The sequence below is a fragment of the Calonectris borealis genome, chromosome 5, assembly GCF_964195595.1.
Source record: "Calonectris borealis chromosome 5, bCalBor7.hap1.2, whole genome shotgun sequence".
Taxonomy (NCBI): domain Eukaryota; kingdom Metazoa; phylum Chordata; class Aves; order Procellariiformes; family Procellariidae; genus Calonectris; species Calonectris borealis.
In genome coordinates, this window is record NC_134316.1 from 7,803,458 (window position 1) to 7,827,985 (window position 24,528).

At 41.1% G+C, this 24,528-nt stretch overlaps 1 protein-coding gene across 3 annotated transcripts in view; it reads left to right on the plus strand.

Annotated features, from left to right (window-relative positions):
* Positions 1–305: 305 nt before the first annotated feature.
* The window catches only part of HIF1A (hypoxia inducible factor 1 subunit alpha), a 34,820-nt gene continuing 10,597 nt past the window's right edge, over positions 306–24,528 (plus strand). The window contains exons 1-9 of one of the 3 annotated variants that reach the window (XM_075150876.1): positions 306–451; positions 15,491–15,681; positions 16,643–16,788; positions 16,890–16,974; positions 19,799–19,911; positions 21,018–21,220; positions 22,622–22,728; positions 22,912–23,059; positions 24,142–24,362. In XM_075150876.1, coding sequence (XP_075006977.1) covers positions 417–451; positions 15,491–15,681; positions 16,643–16,788; positions 16,890–16,974; positions 19,799–19,911; positions 21,018–21,220; positions 22,622–22,728; positions 22,912–23,059; positions 24,142–24,362 — 1,249 coding nt within the window. In that variant the 5' untranslated portion in view covers positions 306–416. Of the gene's footprint in view, positions 452–5,840; positions 5,962–15,490; positions 15,682–16,642; positions 16,789–16,889; positions 16,975–19,798; positions 19,912–21,017; positions 21,221–22,621; positions 22,729–22,911; positions 23,060–24,141; positions 24,363–24,528 lie in introns of those variants that run through there. The other 2 variants (XR_012673774.1, XM_075150877.1) reach the window with 2 other exon arrangements.

A 24,528-nucleotide genomic window follows, 5' to 3' on the forward strand; every position in this document is an offset into this window, starting at 1 on the left:
ACCCCCGCTGCCGGCCGCTCCCCGCGGCGGGGGGCGCTCGGCCCGGGCCCCGCCCCGCACACAGCGCCACACGTGAGGCGCCGGCCCCCTCCCAGCTGAGCGCTCAGCTGACCCCGCCGGCCGAGGGGCCGGGCCGCGCCGCCGCTCCTCACTGGCGCAGCGCGGGGCCCGGGCCGGCCGCGCCCGCCCCCGCCGCCGCCTCCTCCTCCGCGCCCGGCTCCGCGCCGCCCACCGCCGCCGCTGCGCCCTTTGCCGCCCGCACCTCCCCGCAGCCTGCCCTGATGCTCTGAGCCCACGCGGCCCCAGACCCGGCCCCTTCCCGGCCGCGCCGCCATCTCCCCGCGCCCCGTGGCGGCCATTGGAGCCGCCCGCCTCGCATCCAGGGAGCCGGCGGGAGGAGAAGCCAGCCCGCCGCCATGGAGAGCCCCGGCGGCGTCACCGACAAGAAGAGGTACCGCCGGCCGACGCCGCGGCCTCCCGAGCTGCCCGCCCGCGGTGCTGGGGCTCGGCCCGCGCCGGCAGCGCGCCGCCCGCCCCCCGCCCGGCCCGGGGGCCGCTTCCCCCCGCCTCAGGGCTGCCGGCGCCGTCCCCCGGGCACCCCGCCGCCCCCCGCTTTGTTACCGCCGCCCCGTCCTCCGTTCCCCCCCTTCCCTCCCCGCGCTCCCCCAGCCCGCGGAGCGCTTCGCTCTTTCATTCCTCCTCCTCCTCCCCGCCGTCCACGTCGCCATTTTGTCGGCGGGGGGAGCGGGCCGGGGCTCCGCAGCCGGGGGGGCTCCGTGTGGTGCGGCACCTCTCCCGCGGCGGGAGCTGTCTCGCCGGCCCGGCCTGGCGTGGCGCTCGGGGCCGCGGGTGGGAGCGCCTGACGCGTTTTTTCCCCGCGCGGCCGTGGGGCATGCGTGGGGCCCGCTCCCCGCGCCCTCAGCCGTCGCGCCCGGGGCTGCCTGCGCGCCGAAAGCGAGACAACCGGGCCGGGCGAGGGGCTGGCGGCGGGACCGAGGGGTGTCCGCGGAGGTGGTGAGGGAGCCGGGGGGGTGGAAGCGCCTGGCTTCGGCCGAGCTGCAGCGGTGCCGGGGTGCGCCCTGCACGGCCGCTGGCGGGGAGCGACTCGGGGGCTGCCTTTGGTTCTGGAAGTGAGTGGGTAGGAATCGATGGTGCTTTATCGCACCGGCCACCGTGCCCGTGGTGTTCGGGTTGTATGCAGAAAAGGGCCGTTTTGGAATCTGGAAGTATTAAGCTTAAAAAAAAAAACAAAAAAAAAAAACAAAAAAAAAACCGCGGGGAGGGGGGGAAGGGATGGCGGCTGGACAATGTGAGTTGAGGAGTATGAATAATTCACCAAGGATTGTTAGCTCAAATTAGGAGGGGGAAATAAAAGCCTTAAAAGCCTTTGTTATACTGGCTGAAGTTAGGGAGTTTGAGTATTTGGGTGACCAGATTTCTGCGTTGGTGCTCCACCGGCGCGCTTTGTGGAGGGATTAATTGCCATAATCGCCATCTGCAGAAGACGCCGTTTGTTTATATTGATATCGATACTTTTTTTTTTTTTAAAGATGGATTTTCTCTGCTCTTGTATCAAAGGGTCATCTGAGTAGGTTAAACGCAATAAGTATTAAAGCGCGTAAGTTGTGTTGGAAAGGAGACTGGCTGGCTTTTAAAATGGATGGTGAGCTTTGTGCTGAGCTGGGAGTGCAGAGCGCTGGGCTTGTGAGCAGGGAGCGCTTCCCCTCTAGCACAATATCATCTCGGTGATAATTTGGAGGTGCAGGGGGTGGGGGAGAGGCGGCTTGTAGTCTAAGGAAATCGGTACAGTGGGGCACCTGGGGGTGGCTCCGATTCTATAACCTTTGTTTTTTCTACTCAAAGCTAATGGCTGTTGAGAAGCCTGGGAGAAAATGTTGTAACAGAAATGATTATTCTGTGCTTTGCTCTGCTGCCCTAATTTAGTGGCAGGTCTAGAAAGGGGGTTTGAGGCTTGATTTGTTCTCTGTTGCTGGTTTTGGGTTTGTGTGTGGTGGGTTTTTTTTTTTCTTTCTTTCTTCCTTCCCCCTTCCCTTGAGCTTTTGTTATTTTTTTACTTACCATTCTGTCCCATTTGGGTACTTTTTTTGCAATTTCCTTATCCTGAATGTAATCTGCTTTCTTCAGAATGTAAGAATCAGTATGCAAAGCTTATCCTTCCTTCCTAAAGGCAGGGCTTAAGAAAGAGAATTTGTTGTTTTCTGTTTCCTGTAGACAGAGTTCAAAGTTGGGAATGTTTCTGATAAAACAGTAAGGAATATTCAGATTACTTCTGTTGTAGGGTATGTTTTAATCGAAAACATAAAGCTGTATCTGTGGTATGCTCATCCTGGAGGCTGTGAATGCGCAGTTGAGCAAAGATGGCTAAGCAAAAAAGGAAGGATGTGAGCTCACCAGAGAACTTACTGAAAATCTCAAGCGTTTCTCAAGAGCTTGGGTTGGTTTAGAAGGGTTTAGGTTTGGTGGTGTCCATGTTTGGAATACCTTTAAGGGAGAAGACCTTCCAGTCCTGTTCTTTGATGATAAAACTCTGGCTGATTGTGTATATATAGTGCATCTCAATTTTGGCATGTGTTAAGATCCTTTTATTCCTTGTCCCTCCCTGTGCTTGTATTTGGATAGTGTTTAGCTCTTGATAGTTAAAGTGAAGCTTGTTGTTTGCTTAATTATGTGCTGTGAGATACAGAAATTATGGAATTTGACCAAATGTGTGTCTCAGTCTTACATAAGTGAAATTTAGTCATAATAGTAACTGGAAGTGTGGATTCATTTACTGGTTTGTTGAATCCATTCTTTGATGTAGTCTTGAGCTTCTCGTATACATACAGGGGTCAAGACTCCATAAGAAACCAAGTATCAGCAACATGATTAAGTATTGAGTTATTTGGGTTTCAGCTGTTCTTCAGCAGTTGTATCATTTTCATGTGCTCCTGGGTTTTCCCCCATGTGCTACAAGGAGCGAGTTTATCTCAGTGCATAGAGTGGGTAAAACAGCGTTGTTGTTTGCTTTGTTTGCTTACTGACTTTGATTTGATTCGAATTTAAGGCTTTTGTTGAGAAGTATGCTGATTTTTCTCAATATTTTTTTAACAAACTCTAGTGTGCAGATGGCTGATGCTATGAAAAGTTTTTTCCCAGGTCTGTGGTGTGATGCTTCACTATTAGCAGAGTAATTCTTGCACCATTTTAAGTAAATGAGCCATTTAGGGTTACTGGTTACTTTGGTAGTAGCTTGCAGCTGGTAGATACATGAGAAAAATGAATCTCGGATTGTTTTAAGTCCCTACTTGTAGCATAAAATACATATTTTTTTAATGGTATGGGTGCTAAATAAAAATGAGAAACGGAAGGGTTTAAAAAAAGTGATTTCTTGGGTGTTCAGTCGGAGTCTTTAAAATGGTATAAACCAGTGCAATTTAACATCCTGACTTGAGCGTCTTGCAGAAAAACTTCAGCTTTTCAGTTTCTCAGAGTTGGGACTTAACACCTAGTGTCTAAGGATGATTTGAAAGACCAGGGTTTTGCTGCTGGATCTCTGCCACTGAGGTCCAGCTCCAAAATCTGTTTGAGAATCTGTCCTGTGCCGCTGATAATGCGGGGCAGTGGCTACTGCTGGTTTTTCTTAAACCTTTGTGAGGTCTTCAGGATTGTATGTGCCATTGCTTTTTGTCTGTTAATTTCTTTCAACACTGGTGGAACTGAGCCACCATTACTAGAGTTGAAAGTGAATACAAAAACCTTTTGTATATATTCTAACTGTACCTGTCTACATCTTGTAAGAAGAGGAGAAATCTTTCAGTAAATCTCCTGTAGAGTCTCCCTGCAGTAACGGGGAGGGCAGAGTGTTTTTACTGCTTTCTGGATTTTTCTGGATTGTTTGCCTTGCAGTAGGGCTTACCTGGTGGTAGTGCCTGTGTTGTCTGTTCTTTGCCATTTCCTCAAACATGTAACAGTTTTGAATTCCTTCAATAAAAGTGATCAGAAATTACTTTCCAGTGCCCACTAAAGGTGAAGGCAACAGTGTAGTGCTACTGCCCTTCCTCCTCGTTATCAAGGCACTGAAAATCGGGGAAGAATAGCTGTGGAGGATTTGCCTACTGCAGATATTTTCCATAATATCTGTTGGTGCTTTGGTTTCCTTTTATCAATGAAGGTCTGAGTATTTGGCAGTATGTTGATGGAAGCAGCGGGAGGGTTTCTGGGGTTTGTTTATAGTCATACTTGCTTTGCCCTTTTAAAACATAGTGTCTCCAGTCTACAGTCAGGGTCTCTTGGTTGGCATGCCTGAAATACCATCAACCGGTCCACACTTAGCAGAGAGGTCTAGTGTAGGTGTGATCAGATGGTCCAGGTTGTCAGGTGGTCTGTAACAGGGTGATGGGATGGTAAGAGGTTTTTATTTCAAGTACTTTCAAGCTTTTTTTAGCAACTCTGCCTTCCGTATAAATGCTTTTCCTGTTCGGCATCTCTGAAGGCACATCCTGGACCATTTTGGGGAGGGGGAGAACAAATGTAGCTGCCTACTGTTATCAGCAACTTAAGTCTGGCAATGAAGTCAACTCTTGGTTTAAAGGTGGAGGTGTGAAGTGGATAATTCATCTCATTTCCTCATTTAATTGCCATCCCCATTTTCTGGTTGGTTTCTCTCAGAAATGTCCATCAAGGGCTTATTTAAGTTAGGCTAAGATGACGCGAAAAAGTATGTCCTTTGTAAGCCTCGAGAAGCTGAGAATCACAGTTGTGTGCTGTGTTTCTACTGCCACCAGAAGAGAGGCCAGAGAAGACCATCTTGCTATCATGTGTAAGACTTCAGTCAGCAATGTAACAGCATGCATTTACTTATAGTGCTCGCTTCCTCCTCTGCACACTGTGAAAGCAACCGTAGACCTTTGTTCCTCCCTATCCTTGAACTACAATGTATGGAGTTTTTAAGGCTGTTTCCAGGACTCTGATTGCTGCTGGTGAAGTGGGAAAAAAACCATAGTCAATAAATATTAATAACACTAGCAAATGTCAGCAGTGTTGCGGCGTAAGTCCAAACCCTTCTGAGTTTCTTAAGAGTGCGCATGTTCACTTTGGTGTGCTTCTGACCTGAAAGCCTTGAAGATTCTTGCTGAGCCTATGTTACATGATGGATTCTTGAGTATGTTCATGTTGTTTAGTAGTAGTGTTGCACCAATTTATGTTAGAAGGCTGGATTTCAAGTAGGCCTATGTGAGATTTTTGGTATTAAAGAGGCCATTGAATGACAGAAACTGCTGATTTTTTGAGGGTTGTCTTTTTTTTGTACTGCAGAAGAGAATTTGGCAGTATTATCTCAATTTATTCTTGAAGAGCTTGGTGTTATGATATGCCAACAAAATAATTCTTGTATGATTGTAGAGTATGCATTGTTAAGTAAACCCAGGGGGGAAGTTCAGTGGTGGTATACGAGAGCATCTAGATTTTCCTGATGATACTGCTCTTTCAAGGAGATGCAAATACTGATCTGATTACAAGATGTGTTCTTTAAAAAACAAACAGCTTCAAAACAAAAACAAATCTTGCAAGAACCTTAGCAAGAAGGTGCAGTAACCCGTTTCTAGCAAGCTGATGTCCAAAAGGAAGGAATGTTCCAGATTACAAGTCATCAGCTCAAATGCTCCTTTTATCTTCACATACACAGTTACATAGGCAGGTGTTTACATGCCTCAAAAAACCACCTAGGTAATGCATGGGAAGAACTTGGACCTTAATAATCTTTTCATGTTATAACAGCCCTTCCTTTTTTGAATTCGAGAAAGTTTGAGCGTTTTGAGCCTCTCTTGAGAAACCTCCTTTGTATTAGAGCAGGCGGAGGAGCATGCAGGAGAGTCTGAGTTTTCCGCTGAGTACTGCTCTGAAATGGGGGATGCTTGGGGCTTTTATGACATTGGGAACTACAAAAATGGCCCAGAAGAGAAGGTGAGCCTTTTTACTTTAACTAATGACTGAAAATTCAGGAATGATACAGGTTTCCAAATTACCATTGGATATGAAGACTATTAAGGTTTTCCTCTACTGAGATCTCTGCTATTTAGCTTGGAATAAAAGTCTCTATGAAAATTAAGTTCTGAAATTATTAGAAACATGAACGTGAAATCAAGTGAATACATGCCAGCATATATATTTTTTTTAAATACAGTTTATGTAGGTGACGAACACTTTAGGGTTCTTTGATGTGGAGCCATAGCCTCAGTTGATGTAAATTGGCACAGGTTCACTGAAGCTACGCCTGTTCATACCAGCCTGGGGGTTTGGTCCAAGATCTCAGTAAGTGCATTGATAAAGAGGAGTTTCATCGTATGCATAATCTGTCATTTCTTTCTGTGGAAGCCTGATAATACTGGGACTTGTACAAAAATGTAGCCTTTTAAAACGTTGAGATATTTTAGTACCAAGACATTTGAAATGGCTCTGCTGGCACCGAAGAACTGGTGCTTCAAGATGATCCATTAGTTGTTCCATAAAGATATCCAATACATAATAAACTTTGCGTGTGTTAAGAGAGACGCTGTGCAGCTTCTGTTTAATTTGGTGTGGTGTGAATGAACGCTTGTTGAGCGTTTTGAGGAAAAATGTTACAACAGACCTTGTAACTCGCTACATTAAAATAGAACCTGAAGTTCAAGTGAAGAATTGGGGAAACTGAATCAGCAACACTAAACTGTGCTATTATATTTACAACAGTGGAAGGTTTTACCAAGTAACTTTATTTAATAACCTTTTCAACTCAATTTGTAATAATCCTGGAAGTGTTATTTGAAAAAGATGACCCATTTTGTTTACCAGAATGAGTTGTTTCACTGTCAATCCTAACCCAAAATAGATTGGGGTTACTTTATGAAAATTCTTGCATTTCAAGAAGCAAAAGAATTTGAGGCCAAGGCTCCCATTTTTGTGAAGTTATTTCATGCTGCTCGCAAGTGAGAATAGTAAATGGACTGCTATGCTAGAAAGGGGGTTACTACAGGCTTACCTCCTTACGTTTGCCCCTGCTCACATCCGTTGGAAGAGACGGGAATACGCTCCAAGGAACAGAAGACTTGAAGTAATCCACATCAAATATAAAGGCTGCAGCCTCTACTAGCTAAGCTAAAGAAATGAGAAGCTCTACGTGGTTCGGTTGTATTCAGTTGGACGGGAGTATTTGGTGCTCAGTCCTTCAGAAAGGACTTTTTCCTTGCACCCTATTGAATCTACTGGATGTTGAGCTGCAGGCTTTTTGGCCTAGCTATTGTTGTAAGTGTTTTTCTTGACTGCTTTGTGGATCTCTATTTTTCTGTATGACTAAAGAACAAAAAGTTTTATATCTCTTACTTCTGTTCTGTTTTTTTTAGTTCTTAAAACCTTTGATCACAAAATACCCCTGTTAACTGAAAGCAGTTGAGGAATGCGAGGTGAAGGGATGAGAATTTGGATGGAAGCAGTGAGGGAAGAAGTCCAGCCTCCAGTCTGGAAAACCTGAATGCAATGACATAAAATAAATTATATATTTTAAAGCCGTGATTTAGACTAAAATTAGTTACTTTATCAAGAGTCTGCATCTGTCTGAAGATAGACCAGTTTGTAGCTAAAACCTTGTTAACTGAGAGCCTGACAGATATCTCAGGGATATGTTTTGCATCTTTTTTTTGTGAGCTTAGTAGAAGCAAAAGCAGGAGGGCTGAAGGGAGAGGAGCACTTAGTGGCTAGTTCTGTCAAGCCCATGTCCAAATATCTCTCTTGAATAGCTGTGGTTTTTCTGTAATAATAAACACAAGTTAACTACCATGTATCTTTCATCCTGAAGGGCAGAGCACAGGTAATTAAAAGAAAAAAAAAAAATAATGCTGTATTCTAGGAAAAAGCTAAATAACCTAGTTGAAAAAAATTAGATTTTTTTTAGAAACAACCACTGTACGCCATGTGGTTATTTTAAAACAGTAAATTACTATGCAAAGGTAAAATATCAGTGTAGTAAGACACAGCAGAATCACTTCACCATGTTCTGAATTAGAAATACTAATTTTGGAAGCTTTTACGTTCCTACTCACACTTTCTAAGCAGGGAGGTAGTTGGGGTTTCAGGTCAGCTGAAGGCCAAATCCAGGTGACAGATGATCTTGGCAGTGTGGTCCTGTGCTGGCTTCAGGAGTTTCAGGCTCTGCTGCCAGCTCTTATGTGCCATAATTTACCTGTCTGTAAAATGGCTGTTTATACAGACTTCATGGTCTTGATAGTAAGACTTTGTAAGTTAACGCGTAGCTCAGTGGACTCTCTTCTGCTGTCTCTCCCCAGTATCATTTTGCAAACGGCAATGGGTTTAGCGTTCACTCGGAACGTTTGTGCTGCTGTAGCTGATTCAGTCTGAACTGCCTGCTTGCTCTCTCAATTTGTTAGGGTTTTTTGGTGGTAGTCAAGTTATGGAAAATGCCTGTAACTACCCTCATGTAAAGAAAATGGTTTAAATTGCTATGTTAGGAGGTATATACAAAGGAATGAATTTTAATAGTTTACATACAGAGATGTCTTTGCTTGGGTATTATGCTAGTTTCTGCATTTAAATCTCTTTTAAATCTTTCTTACTGTATGTAAGGAATTTCTGATTTCTTTTCCTGAGTTGGATTACTGGGCTGTAATGTTCATTAATTCGTAATGATCAAGACTTTCTTCTAGAAAATTACATGCATGTGATTACACATGAGATTCGGGTGTGGGTTTTTTGTTTGGTATTTTCCTCACAAGAACTCTCTACACAGACTATAAAATAAGGAGAATTGGTAAACAAAATTGGCAATAACACTTAAAGAAAATCATGTCAAAGCAAGAAGAGGCAAAGCTGTAACCCCGAGTTTATTTTGAACTGGTAGCTGAGAGATTGCCCTAATTCTGTAATGCAGCTATAGAAGGAAGGAGCACACGTCCTAACCAATTTGGAAAAAGTAAAATTTATGATGAATTTGCAAATATATTACAGTTCCCAGAAAGCCTGCCTATTCAACTGAAAATTCAGACTTTGCAATAAGTGTTCGAGAGCGCAGTCTGAAATGTCTTTTCCCCCACCATTGGGAGGAGCGTTTGGATACCAGAAACAAGTAGCCCCATAAGCCGGCACATGAGATGAAGCTGGTCCTCTGGCCCCTTTCCTCCCCACCCCATCACCTGGGTTTTCTCATCTTTAAACACAAAGATTGGGTCTCCCTCGCAAGTCTGACTGTAGTGGACCCAGTTGCCCCTACTTGTAACCTATTTTGTGGTTTGCCTGCTGAGCGATGGACGGTCTGGGCTGCTGATCAGGCCAGACAAGTATGTTACTGCTGGGCTGGGAAGCGAGAGGGAATGGGGCTTTCGGGGCTGGCTGCGACTCTGGGCAATATTTGCACGGGTCCATCTCAAGACTTGATAGCATTAACACTACAGCTCTGTTGCCCCTGGTCGAAGTTGATCAACTTAAATTAAAAAGTATTTTTAAGGGGATAAGGGGGCTAACTGGCATGTTCTCCATCTATGCCAGGTGGAAGATGAGGGGCTTTGGGTTTTTGGGTGGAGTTTTTTAAGGGGTTTTGGATGGGTGGTTTTGTTTTTGTTTTTCTTTGGGAGAATACTTGCATCATTAGCTCACCATATATTTAAATAACTGGATTTTGAGCAGTGTTCTCTTATGTTATAAACCCATTTTTCATAAGAAGTTGTCTTTAGGGAAGTTGAGTTACACTGTTTAGTTTCTCTGTGCTAAGCGCTGGGCTTGCCTGAGACTTCCTTCCATGGAAAAATAATGTAGTAAGTATTGTGGCTAGCAACTCTGGACAAAATAAAGATCTAACAAACAGTGAAGAAAAACCAACACTGCATATTCAGCACAGTCAAAAGAGTTGAGCTCTGTCGTAACATACTCCTCGGCAGTCTGCGCCTTTTAAGTGAGCTTGTATCTGGTCGGTCTTTTCTTGCTGTGCTGTAGGTGAGAGCGGTCGGCACGGACGTGCCCAGGGTGGAGCTCTTCAGACGGTCCACATGAACGCAGCTAGTTACGCTGGTGTAATGATACCGGCGTTAGGGTGTTCTGCTGGGGTATGACTGCAAACTGGGAGTTGCACCTCTGTCCCATACAGCTGTGCTGGCAGAAATATCTGGTTTAGGCTAGGCGTGAAAAGATGACCAAGTTTTGTACCAACGGCAGGAATGAGTTCAACCTTAAAAGCTAAATACGAGGTCACTTACAGGTCTACTTTCTAAGTTCCAATACTATAATGATGACATATACTATTAATGTATTATTGTATTGTAATAGCTGCGTCTTTTTTTTTTTTTGTGTAATGAAGAAAAATTGAAGCTGTGTTATAGTGGATATGGTCTTTGTGACTCCATTTCTAAGCCTAGTATTTCCCATACTAGTTTTACAGTCTGAAGAGAGGTTGTGTCTAACATTGAATCTTGTACTGGCAAATTATGGGAATTAATGGCAGAACTGAAAACTAGTTAAAGTTCAATAATGAGGTGCTACCAGATTTTGAGGCACGTTGTTCATTCGAATTATATTGTTTCCACATGGTATACTTCTATGAAACTGTTTAAGAGCAGATACCATGATAAATACAAAGCCACTTGATTGTAGAAGACAATTCTAAAGAGAAAAATGTGAATTGCTCTCAGAAGATGCTTATAATTTTTTTAGAATGTTCTCAAAACCTGGATCAAGAAAGAAGAGCCTGGATTAATACATACATGCAGAATAGCTATTTTACACAGGAATTGGAAACACCTATAGGGCAAAATCTACCTGATTAGAGAAAGAGTAAGTTAGAATGGGAGAAAGGCTCGAAAATAGATAACAGCAGTAAAGCATCATACAGGAAAACCTCTGATTTCTTGTGTTAATGTAATATTATGTACACAATGTAAAATTTTCCTTAACACTGGGTGGTGATTCAAAAAGCTAGAAGGAGAAAAAGTTGATGTGATACATGTTTTAAGATCTGTCCATTGACCATTTTTAATCTAGTTATTTTTAACTGAAATTTATCAGTTACTGGTGGTATTTTCAAGGGTTCATTATGGTCTTATTTGTCAGTGGTAAATAAGCAGGAACAAGTCAGTTTTAAATGTGGCCATTGATTTGTTTTACACCCAAGGAGATGAAAACTGTGGGCTGTATTTAAACAATTGGGGAATCACTTGTAGAAATATGCATTGGTAGGCGGACTGGTCTTTGGGATCGTATGGGGAACAATATATTGTTTGAGAGGCGCTCTGGCCGAAATGGTTCATATGACCATAATGACAGGAGTTCTACATTTGAGTAGAGAGGCCATTTTAACATCTGTAACTGGGATTGCTGCTGGCGTGCTTTGTTCTGAAGGCTGTTGGGCCAATTCTTGTTTGCTGTAAAACTTTGTTTATATTCACCTTGCTGTATTTTAAAGCCTTTTTGATTTGAGGAAGTGAGTGGGAGCCTGGATAATATCCTTCAGCTGAGCTCTCGGTTCAGTTGCAGTGAATCCTGGTGGTGAAATACCTTTTTGCTCTGGGTCTCTAACTCAAATGTCTTTTGGAACTCAGATGTTTATTTAGCTATTGTGTGTAAACATCTCTTATATAAAAAGTGCCTCATGTTGGGTTTAAAACTGTCAGTGAAACACTGCTTTCTGTGAGCTATGATGCATAACCTGCTTTGGATTGCTCTCTGCTTCTGTATTCTGGTGGCAGAAATACAAAATGGAAATGAGTGTCTGGCACTGAAATTGTGCAGGAAACATCGTACCTGAAAATGCATGCAATTTCCTGTCTAGCGCCGGCGTTTCTGATATTTTCATTGCACGTATAATCCACTCTTCAGCTGGGATTTTCTTCTGAGTCTTTAGGTGTTTTTCTTTCATGCAAGACTGATAGCAGAAGGTTGCAATACAGCTCTTAAGTTTGGGGTTTGTTTTATATGGAGCTCGGGTTCCTGTTGTCTCTACAGAATGGTATTTCTGTTGTGAAGACCATGAGTTTTACACATGGGCAGTTCTGAAAATCTCTCTTAAATGATATTATTTATTTAAGCTGACTCTGGCAGTTTACATCTTGCTGTTTAAAGTCTTTTTCCTTGAGCTCCATTGTTTTTCCCTAGTTGAGAGAGAGCTCGCTTAGGACATAGATTTTCTTTACAGGAATTCAGCATCCTTTAATGGACTACACAGACATTTGTGGGCACGCTGATTGTGTGTGTTTTTTTTCATTTACTTTATGCAACAGTAAGTAACAAAGCTTAGAGTAGTTGCAACAGTAAAGGATTTTTATTTTTTTGCTTTTTTTTATTTGGTGGCATCCCATGTTGAGGCAACTCTGACTTCACTTGGTAATTAAACCTCATTTGTGAAAGACCTTTTTCCCTATTAATTTGATCCATTAAAGAAACGCTCTTTGAAGCTGGTAGTTAATCTTCCTATTTAAATTGCTGGGTTTTACTCAGATTGGTTACAGGTTAGTTTTAAACAGCAGCTAAAAATAGCAAATGGTTGTGCTGTACAGCTTAAATATCTATCTACAGTAGTAGCCTTTCTAGAAAGGAAATGCCTGGTAAGAGGGAGAGGAGACTCTGCCACTCGGACAGCACCGGTTGGTACCAACATTGCACTTTTCCTTGAATTTTGCCCGTCGCAAAGTCAGGCAGCGCTCCAGCAGGCAGCACTTGATTCTCTTACTCCAGGATTAATTTTTAACGGCAGCGCTGTGAGCTTGATTTGAGCAGCGTTTCAGTCGTTAATTAATAATTCAATGGTTGTGAGAAGTTTTGACTTGTTTATGTTGAAGTCTGCTGCTAAGCATGCTAAAACCAGGCAAAAAACTAGGAACTAGCTGAAATCTTTTCATGAACATTAAGCTTTCAGAAAGAAAATACAAGGGAAAGAGCTGAAATCGCAACTTGTGAGGTTAGCGTCTATTTTAATCTCTTGCTTGACGACTTGAAGTGCACAGCATTATTGCGGAAGCATGAGGTTTTTAACTTAAGAGTGTCTGCAGTTGAAAAGGAAGCCGTGACAAAACTGGAGGCATCTAGGCAGGTGGAAACCAATTACTTGCAGTAATTCTCCCTTGAGTTTCTGTTGCAGGAGGAAATTTCTGCAGGTGAAGGGATCTTGAATGAGTAGCTAACTAAGAAAAATCAGAGGTATAAAGGTGAATCTGTCTAAGGCAGCATAATTACTTGTTTTACCTTTGTCAGTGAAATCTGGTCCAAGAAAGCGGACAGGAGAATCCAGATGGTTTTTCACCTCCACCCTTAGTTTTCCACCAAGAGAAAAGGTTCTTGAGGCCTGTCTTCAGCAAGAAATGTTTAATCAATCAGGTTACATAGCTAAAATATTTTTTCAGTATTGTTAAAGGTCAGACTTCTCATAATGGCTGTTTCTGGTTATACCTGTATGTCAGGAGCCTCAAGCTTCTCAGACCAAGGTATCCGTGACTAGAGCAGGAACATCTGTTGTCACGGGGAAATTGAATGTGAAAAAATCTGCAAGATGGCAAATATTATCAGATATTTTAGGCTACCCTTCTGAGGAACATAAGCTTATATTCACAGAAACCAATAGAACTATTGTATGTCTGGAATTTTTTACTACTATAATAACCATAAGTTAGTTTTCCAAAGATCTCCATTACTATTATGTTGATTTATTAATGTTTCTCATTACCTCATTACATAGAAATAGCATTTCTGTGATCTAGTAGCCTGATTTTGCCACCAAAGGAGAAAATACAATCCTATTCTTAGCTTTTATAAAACTTACGTTTCTGAAAATCGAGCTCTTAGTGCTTTCTTCTGCTGGCAGTGGCAGGGGGTAGGAGGAGAGGATGTGGGGAGCGGGGACAGATTGGGACGCCATACAGTTTTATGAAGTTGGAAGAATGAAGGTAATCACAGAAGAAATTCTGATGGCTTACTTTGTCTTTATCAGAGCTTGTTAAACTGTCTTTCAAGGCATTCATGCTTCCAACGTCAGTCTTAATAGTATTGTCACTTGCATGTTTTTGCACAAACTAGGCAGGTTTTTGGCTATTGTGGGTAGCACATCAGGTAAAGGACTGAAAACGTGTTCCTCTGGGTATGTATTTCACTACTTACTTTAAATCTGGTTCACTATTTCCCAGGCAATATCAGCTTGTGAATAGCTTTCCTCTATCATTTGTGGTACCTCTCAGAAGATGTGTGCTAATTAAAAAGTGTTTTTTGCACAGATTTGCAGACTTAGCAACGTGAATTTGGCAGTGATAGAGTGTGACTTTTAAATCCAGTGAAATTTGAAAATGTAATTCCTAAACTGTTGGTAGTAAATAATGCAGTGGTTTATTTTCTGTCTTTTTCAACTAGTGACACTTAATCTCTTTACGGTAATGTTAAAAGGCATGCAACTTTGAATTATAAAAGCAGTGTTTATAGGCATATGTTTATCTTACAACTTTCATGTAAGTCAATGGAAAAAAGGGGATCCTACAGATTAGTGCAACTGCCTTGTGTATGCAAAATGAAGATAGGGTGCCTTCAGAAGACATAAATGTGTAAAAAGAAAAATAGACAATAATACCGTATGCTTTTGTATCGTCCATTTAAAAATAAAAGCACATTTAACTGCAGTGGCATAATTTCCTCGGGGACCACAGCAGCATTGAGTTCTTGTTCAAACGCAAGAAAAATTTGGAGCTCCCGTCTCAAAATGCTTAGTTCAAAACTCCTGTGACAGACGCATGAGACAAACGTGAACTGGTGTGGTACTGGAAAAAGGGAGTATTATCCGTGTTACCGACTGACGGAAAGTCTCAGTTGTTTCGGTGCTTGCTCTTAGTGACCTGTCCTTTACTTCATGCGTGCTGGGGGAGGCAAGTCTAACGGAGGCAATGGAAGGAGAATGAGGCAACTTCTTAACAGCTGGAGTTTTCCATTATAGGGGAGACTATGGAAGGGGCTATACTGGAGAAAGAGCTGGGAAGGAGACTTTTTGGATCACTTGAAAAGCAGGACACCTCATGCTAAATCAATATCCTTGCTTATCTGACCCGTTAGGTGGGCTTTGTAAGGATGGTAAAAAGGGAAGAACTTGGAGAATGTACACGATACTACTCGAGCATCAAGCTGGAAATAACTTACACTGTAGTATTTTGGATGGACTTAAGGGGTTAGGAAGAGGAAGGAAACAGCATTTGGAGGCTAGAGAGGCAGCAGTCAAGGTACGAGATAAGCATTTGAGGAACAGTTCTGAGTACGTAGATGTCTGAAGAACTGATCTTGTTGGAAGACTGTGGGTTTGAATTTAGTTCTGGCAGAGCCTAACTGCGGCAGAACTCTATACACAGAATTACATTTACACTTTTAAACTGAGGTTTTAAATTATTCAACTTCGATAACTGGTTAATTGGCTACTGGGCAGCTTAGTTTCAAATTTAACTTGCGCAGAGAGCTCCATTTCCTATATTAACCCCAAACTTTGTTTATATAGGATTAGCTCGGAACGCAGAAAAGAGAAGTCAAGAGATGCAGCCCGGTGCCGAAGGAGCAAGGAATCGGAAGTATTCTACGAGCTTGCTCATCAGCTGCCCCTGCCCCACACCGTGAGCGCACACCTGGACAAGGCATCCATTATGAGACTGACCATCAGCTACTTGCGCATGAGAAAGCTGCTAGATGCTGGTAAGCGAATAACGTAGCAGAATCTGGAAAAGGGGCTGGAGGTATATTGAGGAAGAAGCTATTTTTCAAATCTGTCAGCAGTTAAATAAATACATTAATAGTTGCATCTTTTCTACAGAAAAGTGGAAGACCTTACAGTAGAAATGGACTGTTGGTGATGGCACAGGAAAAATGCAGCCACTGTGCAACGGACTTTGTTTTTCCCTTTCTGTTCTGATCATCTCAGTTGGCTCATCACAACCATAGTGCCGTTTTCAGTCTCAGCTATTTGACCCTTCTCCCAAAGTTAATTTCTTTCATTTAACCCTCTTTTTTCCCCTTGAGTTGGTTGCTACAACTGTGCTTTACTAACTGTAGGTAGCTGGTGCAAGGCTGGCTTAGCTAACTGTAGGTGTTTCTCCTTAATATAAATGGCAAGGAATTTTTTTGTAATTTGTACTCCACTGAAGGTGAAGTTAGCTGAGGATATGTCCGTCTCTGCAGTACACCTTCCCATGCAACTACAGCAGTATGAGTTAGCTTATGAACCAGTATCTGTGTAGCATGCCATGGATGCTGTACTGGTTATTTGTACTCATGCATGCCTACCTATACCGTATGGAGGAGTAACTTTGGTAGCCATAGCCTGAAATGCCTCCTAGGAAGCCCCTGAGAAATGTTTGTAATGCCTTTTTGAGGTAAATGGTAGTATTTTTGCCACGTAGACTTTTTCCTTAAGTTGGAAGGTTTATTGATTTATGCATAAAACCACGGAGGTTTAACCTCACTCTGATTTTCTGTGATTTGTGATAGCATTAGTAGAGCTTGAAGAATTTAATTGATCACTTATCTAAGTGAATTATACTGGGTTTGAACAGTCTTGCAAGATTGACTCCTTGCAGACTGGTGCCAGAAGTCATTCCTGATGGTAAGTGAAGAATGGCTGATGTTTACTTAAACGAAAATGTGTGGCTCCTTGTAGGTGAGCTGGAGACAGAAGCCAAAATGGAGAGGGAACTGAACTGTTTCTACTTGAAAGCTCTTGATGGATTTGTCATGGTTCTGTCCGAAGATGGGGACATGATTTACATGTCTGAAAACGTGAACAAGTGTATGGGACTCACTCAGGTGAAACACTGACATTTCCTAAGACTGTTTCAAATCTGTAAAAGTTGTTACATTTTTGTATATGTAAAGTTAGACACCCGTATACCTTTTATTTTTTGCAGTTTGAGTTGACGGGGCACAGTGTATTTGACTTCACTCATCCATGTGACCATGAAGAGCTGAGAGAAATGCTTACGCATAGAAATGGTGAGAAGAAAGAAAAAAATCAATTTAATTTCCTTATGGATAGTTTCTGTTGGCATTAGTGCAGTTGAATATCTGCCAGAAAAAGATGTTGAGAGAACAAACTAGTATGTTTTGCTGCTTAAATCTCAAAATAAACCTTGTTCAGAGATACTAACAACAGAAGTAACCAAAATGTTTTAGCAGTATCCTAACTGTAGGAGAGATGAGACTTCATTAGTACTCTTTAATGTAAAACAAAATTAATAACTAAAACGGAGTTATTGAAGATGGAAAGAATTAGCGTGCCTATAGGAATAAAATTAGAGGTAGGTTGAATGAGAATGATCTTAAGCGATTGCTATAGAAGGATATGGAGAAGTTAAATTGGCACATTTGTCTTGGTCTGGGCTTGCCTTTCCAGGACAACTTAAAAGCAAATGCTTTCTTCCAGAAATCTGTGGTGGTGTACTTAAGACACAAAAAAGATACTATATTTAGGACACTGAAAAACTAATCGGGGAATACTTGGACAGCCCCAAAAAGGGCTTTGGGATTGATGCTTCTCTGCACCTTTTAATTGGTGCATGAAATTGGTATCTTTTCACAGATTTCTGACTCTTTTTTTCTCTGTCCGAGGGAGTAGAACACCATGTTTACTTATTCTGTATGCTTTTGAATTTAACAAATGCCCATGAATTACTGCTTTTATGTCTTCTAAAGGTTTGTTAATGACTATAAAGACTTGGCAGCCTGCATGCCTCCAAACAGATCTGCTCTACTCAGTTGTTAGAAGCCTAAAATCTGACGTTTCCAATTCCTGTTTCATCAAACAGGGGTTATATGGAGTCTGAATCTAGATACTGATAAACTACCAAGCCTGACCTCTGCTTTCGTGTAGCACTGTAAATCAGAGGTCTTTTATGTTGTCATTCTATTTAATTCGGTGGAAGAGATCTGATAAGATATCATAGGATTAAGGGCCCTGACTTTGATTTTGTAAGCATTTTCTAAACTTGTTTGCCCTTAGTATTGAAGTACGTTTCTAAGGCTAGACTAGACTTACCCCCGCCCTTGGAATACAGTAATGCGTCTTGGGGGGGGGGTGTGTGGAAACGACTTCACTATGGCAGTGTAAAAACTGGTCTTGTTGCAAAAGCTTATTCTTAAAAATGTCGTATTACTGAGTTTCATGCAAACCAACTCTAGTGTGTCTAAATTGACCAGACTGGAGTAAGATGTCTGGAAAGCATTATTACAAAGTCTGTTTCGCAAATTAAGTTGGCAGACAAAAGTCTAAATTACAGTAATAATAGTACATTTTTATATTTATTAGTATTCCCAGGTTGCATTCTACTGCAGCTCTTACATCAGTGGAATTATTTTGGTTTTGAATTGAGTATTAAATACTTCCCTTTGGGATTGTACAGGTGCAAATGAATATAAATGTGATTGGCAGAAACTGAACTGCATTCTGATTTTTATGAAGTTGCTTTTTAAACTTTCCAAGCTGGTGATTTTAAATATAATGTCCAATGCTGAATCAGAATTGAGAAAGTTGCTCCATCTTTTACAGTTGCTTCTTAAAGCAGAGCCTTAAGCATCAGGACTTGGTTACAATAACATTGTGTGATCTTCAACTATGAATTTCTAGATTGGTTTAACTCTTTTAAAAACATACTGAATTAAATAAGTTTTGGCTGCTTCTCTGAACTCTGCTTTTTATTTTTCCCTCCCCCACTGCTTATTGAGGATATTTTGATTGGCATAAAGTAGGCTTGTCCCTGTTAGTCTTCGCCTCTGCTAGAAGCAATAGACAATGTAGCAGAGGGGCTTTAACGTTTTTCTAATGAATTTTGTCAAACTAGTAGTTGCAGCGCAAGCCACCATGAAGAATTTCACAGCTACTATTGTCTGTGGAGGGTGAGAGAAAATTATTGTATAAACTTGTATCAGAAGTAAGCTCACATGTTCTAAAGTTCCACCCTCTGCCATGATGTGGTCCTAACTCCTTAGGACACCTCGGCAAACTTGCTCTTCCACTGCTCCTTATCCTAGGTGCTTTATTTCCATCTTCCACGCACAGCAAGCTGCTTGCAGCTCTCCTGATAGGATCAGTTTCTTTGCCCAGAATAGCCTAGCTAGTAATCGACTCTGAAAGGTTCTCCCCTGTAAAAGGCAAAAACTTAACTTAAAGCCTGCTGTTAGCAAGTAAGGCTAAAAAATTAGTGCTGCTAATGTTAATTTGTATTAGGATTTCTTGACTTTTTTCCCCCCAAGAATGTTAATAATGTGTTTAAAAGCTCGGTTCCTGTTTACTCTAAGAGTGTAAATCACTGTGGAAATATTTGGATGCATGTAAACAGCAGAGTTGTTAATTCTGAATTGAAAAACTTAAAATACTGCAGTCCTGAAGAGCTACAGGCCCAAAACATATTTGATTTGAACTTTCCCACAATGAGTTAGTGATGCATTTTAATGGAAACCAACTCAACTGCTTCTTATTCTGCACACAATTTTCTTGTCCTCTGTCACAGTTTTAAAATACATTAAATTTTCAATCAGTCTGTCTTTTTCCCCACCCCTTTTTCCTGAAATCTGGGAGTGTGGAGTTGGCTACAAACACGATACTGAACATTGAAACTTCAGTTTTTTGCCTACCTCATTCTGCCTCACAGTAAAACTCATTCTGAAATGTGTTATTATTGAAAGTGCTGTTAGGTTTATCAATTTTTTAAATTTATTTTTTCGGTCTTCCCCTAGTCTTAGGGTACTATAACATGGTTTTTTTTTTTTTATGCCTTTGGAAGATGATCCAAGAGCTTAAGAATTGGTTTGCTTTTGCTAGGTCCTGTGAAAAAGGGCAAAGAGCAAAACACGGAGCGCAGCTTTTTTCTCAGAATGAAGTGTACACTGACTAGCAGGGGAAGAACAGTGAATATAAAGTCTGCTACGTGGAAGGTAACTAATGCAAAGAAATACTTACGTAGTTTGGCAGCTTCCTCTTCAGATGTCATAACACTATATTTCAACATTTTACTTCATGTAATGAGCTTGAGTTTCACTAAGTACTTAACTAATTTAGTGATTGTGCTTCAATATGCTGAATTTTAGTGCTGAATACATCACGGATGTAACTGAAACAATGTTTTAAAATTAGTTTTTCAAAACTTTTAAAATTAATTCTCCATGTTAAATTAGAGGTAATTTACTTACTAGAGAGTATAATTACTGAATATGTTTGCATAAAGCCACCTCCTCTGAGAAAAAAATATTTGACACCACTTATGCTGATACCTGATTTCTTTTGATTTGATGCTGTAAATGTGACAGTTGAGGTCTCTCTGAAGGATTTCAATACCATTCTTTCTGAAGCTGCTGGCTATCCCTTTTGTAACAGTTGGAACAAAAAGAGCCCAGCCTGATAACTTTCTGCAGTGAATGCATTTTCTCCTCTGGATAAAAAGTAACCTTTTACTGTATCGAGTGGTATTATGGCTCACAATTGTCTTTTATAACTTAGATTTAGTTATTCTGGATCAAACAACTTCTTTCTTCTTTGCTGCTGTCTGTGAACAATTTCTACTTTAGAGTGGTTACCCCCACAAAATGCAAAACTTCTTGTCTCTTGAAGAATATATTTGATCTTTAATATCACTTCTGCAGAAGATCTAAAATGGAGGTTGCTACTATTACCATAACTTTCAAATTTAAATAGTAAGATACCGTTTGCTGAGGCAATATCAGTGCTTATCAGTGTCGTCATTAATGTAACTTTCAGAAGAACTGTTCACAGAAATGCAGAAATGTTTCGTGCTGCTTCAGCCAGTGCCCAAGAGGAAAGAGTTGGCAGCCTGTGTACTCATCACAGTCTGCGTAGCGTGAGGAGGAGAACTGCCGTTCTCCTTTAGCCATCCATTTGAAAGCACTACTGCCTTTCTGCTGTTGCTATCACATCGAGGGGTGGGGAGGGGAAGGACTTCGCGCCGGGCGTGCTGATGGAAATATGATTGTGTTGTCTGACAGACAAGAACATGGTCTCTTTTTAAAATGCAACTTTCCCATAGGTACTGCACTGCACTGGACACATTCGTGTATACGACACGTGCGGTAATCAAACTCACTGTGGCTACAAAAAGCCTCCCATGACGTGTCTGGTGTTGATCTGTGAACCTATTCCTCATCCATCAAACATTGAGGTGCCCTTGGACAGTAAAACGTTCCTCAGTCGTCACAGTCTGGATATGAAATTTTCCTATTGTGATGAAAGGTAATACATATTTGGTACCTAACAAATGAATTCATTTGAAGGATTTGCAGGGTTGTTACATGTTGGCTAATGTTAGCCTTATACATTTATGTAGTCTTACTTGTTAACTTGATTCATCTGTGCAATGGAATCGTCACTGGGATGCTTTGGCTTTTACTAACTGATGAGGATGTCTTATTTAAAAGCCAGATTTTTAAATCTGAGGAGGGTGCAGGGTTATTACTTTGGAATAAATCCTTTGCCTGCAATTAGCTGCCTGTTGAAACTGGTCTTTAGTGTAGTGGCAGCAATTAAACTGAAATGAGAAGATACTTTTGGATAGTGAAAAAACAGGAAGGATTTTAAGTTTGTCAAAGATGGTGGTGCATTTTGGTGACTGCAAAGACTGTGTCTGTAATACTGGTCAGATGCATTTTATTGCTACCACTTCCCCTCTCTGCCTTCCTCAAGAGATCCGTGTCTGCTTTCTGTAGTCCAAAAAACCCACAGAAGTTCAGCTGTACTTCTAATACAATACATCTGCTGTTGGAAATGAGATTTTGTGTTCTGGTACAAATCATGGATGTATTCAAATACATAAGACTGCTCTTACTATCCTCCGGAAACTTAGCTTGACAAATTGAAAAACAGAAGTGAAGGAAATAATTTGCCTGAGGTTTTTTGTTGTTTGGGGTTTGTTTGTTCGGGGTTTCTTTGTGTTTTTAATTGGGTATTATTTGTTACTGCCTGTTTCCTTTTCTTTATAACAAAACCGAACTTCAACTTAGTTGCTGCAGTTAGATGCAAAGAGATGTTAGTGCAGGTTATTTTCTGTCTTCTGCAGTAACTTTACCTTTCTAGGACTGATGGTGTCACATAAAAGGTACTTATTTGGTCACATTCTGCATGTAGAATGGGGCAAAATAAATGCGTTCCCCTGGTTAGCACTGCCCTCTGGGGGCAGAAGAAAATACTGTTTTCTTTAAGTGCTGGCAGTGGTTGACAGTGGGAAGAATAAATCTGATTCCTAATTTCTTATAGTTGCAGATTTAAAACTATTGAAGCATATCTTTTATTTTATTAAATTCTCATATTTGTGTAAGCTGAATATGCTAGTCCATAAGTAGCTGTCTACCTTTAAGGCAAAAAAAAAAAGTCCAGAAAGTAGGGATTTACTTAATTCTGTCCACCACAGGACATGATATATAAATATTCAATGAGAAGTAAGATCCTATGCCTGCTCAAATTTCTCTTTTAAAGAAGCATAAAAAAAAAGAAAACTCCCAATAAACCAAAATTGCTGCTAATGTGTATGGAAGGGACTCTTAGGATTTTTCTAGATATGCAAGCATCCAAATGCTCTAGTATTTATGCTACTCCACATCTGCTTTTACTTAGCAATTTTTTCCCCTTGTTTTAAAGAATTACAGAGTTGATGGGGTATGAGCCAGAGGAACTCCTGGGTCGCTCAATCTATGAGTACTATCATGCGCTGGATTCTGATCATCTGACCAAAACACACCACGATAGTAAGTGAAAAGATGTATTTAAAGCCCTCCAACTACAAGAGATGAGATGCAGCACCGGGGGAAAGCAGCAGAAGAACAAGGGCTTTCTTTTAATTGCAGAAATGAATCTGCAGTGAATACTTATCTTAAATGGTTTCAGTTTTTTCTGCCTGTAATTAAAGCTAGTATCCTTTCTGCTTTTAGTGTTCACAAAAGGGCAGGTGACAACAGGACAGTACAGAATGCTTGCTAAACAAGGTGGCTATGTCTGGGTTGAAACTCAAGCAACTGTTATATACAACACTAAGAATTCTCAGCCACAGTGCATAGTGTGTGTAAACTATGTGTTGAGGTAAGTCGACTGGCCATCGCTATTCTTTGTCATCATTTTTATTGAAGATGAAGTCAAATACTGATGGCATTACGTCTTTTTTTTCAACTGAGAATGTGGTCCCCTGTTGAATATGTTATGATGTTACTATTTTTCCTACCAGTGAAATTTTTGCTTAGAACACTGCCAGTCCTAGGATTAGGAGTTGTATTGAAAACAAAACACTTTTTTGATCTAGTGATGGCAGTGGGAAGATCTCTTGCAGGCAAATGAGAATAGGGCCAGCCTCCTCTGGACTGTTGTGATGGAAGCATTTGAGAATTTGTGTGCATTTTAGACAACTCTCTAATCCAGACTGCAGTCTGGAGCAGTTAATTTCACTAATAACTTCTAGTCATGGAGTCAGAGCAGCAGTAATGGTGTCTGCTTTAATCCCATTTATCTTTTTCTTCCTTAGAATTACTCTTTTGATTGAAAGCTTCAACTGAAGGCAGACGACTTGACTGTTTTTCTGCAACAGTATAACAGTCCTAAATTATTTTTTCAAAACTTTAGCAAATGTACCAGTATCAATCTATCAACATACTGTACATTCATTTAAAACAAAGTGTTTTAGCAAATGTCTAACTTTTTTTTTTCCTTACTTTCTCAATGCTTTCAGAAAAGCATGTTTATTTTTGTTACTTTTTGTTATATCGTGGAATCATAGAATAGTTTGGGATAGAAGGGACCTTTAAAGGTCATGTAGTCCAACCTCCCTGCCATGGGCAGGGACATCTTCGACTAGATTGCTCAGAGCCCCGTCCAACCTTTTTGATGACACCACAATTAGTGCTTGCTTTGTCTATTACATTTGAGGAAAGAATGAGTAAGGAAAAAAGAATTCTTAAAGCTCCTATCCTGGTAATTTTGTGGTGTGGTGTGTGTGGGTTTGTCTTGGGTTTTTTTTTTTTTTTGGGGGGGGGGGTGGGGTGGCGGGTGTGTGGTTTTTTTGGCTTTGTGTGTGGGTTTTTTTGGTTTGGTTTGGTTTTTTGTGGCAACTGTTAAGCCCAAATTTATTCCTTTTAGCTTCTTTAACAGTCATCTTCCTCTCTCTCTGATAGTGGAATTGTTCAGAAGGACTTGATTTTTTCCCTTGGACAAACTGAGTGTATGCTGAAACCAGTGGAGTCTCCCGATATGAAAATGACCAAAATATTCAGCAAAGATGACCTGGATGATACCAACAGCCTTTTTGAAAAACTTAAACAGGAACCAGATGCTTTAACTGTGCTGGCCCCAGCTGCTGGAGACACAATTATCTCTCTAGATTTCAGCAGTAATGGTGGGTGTGTGTTTAAATTGGAGAGCATGCTAATTAGTAAAGTTAGCATTTTACAGTAAATTTCGAAAAATAACCTCCCCGTATCACTTGCCTAGTGGTATTTCAGCTGCTGTTCAAATTTAATGAGGTCCGTAGACAGGCTCAGTATTGTTACTTAGGTTGATGG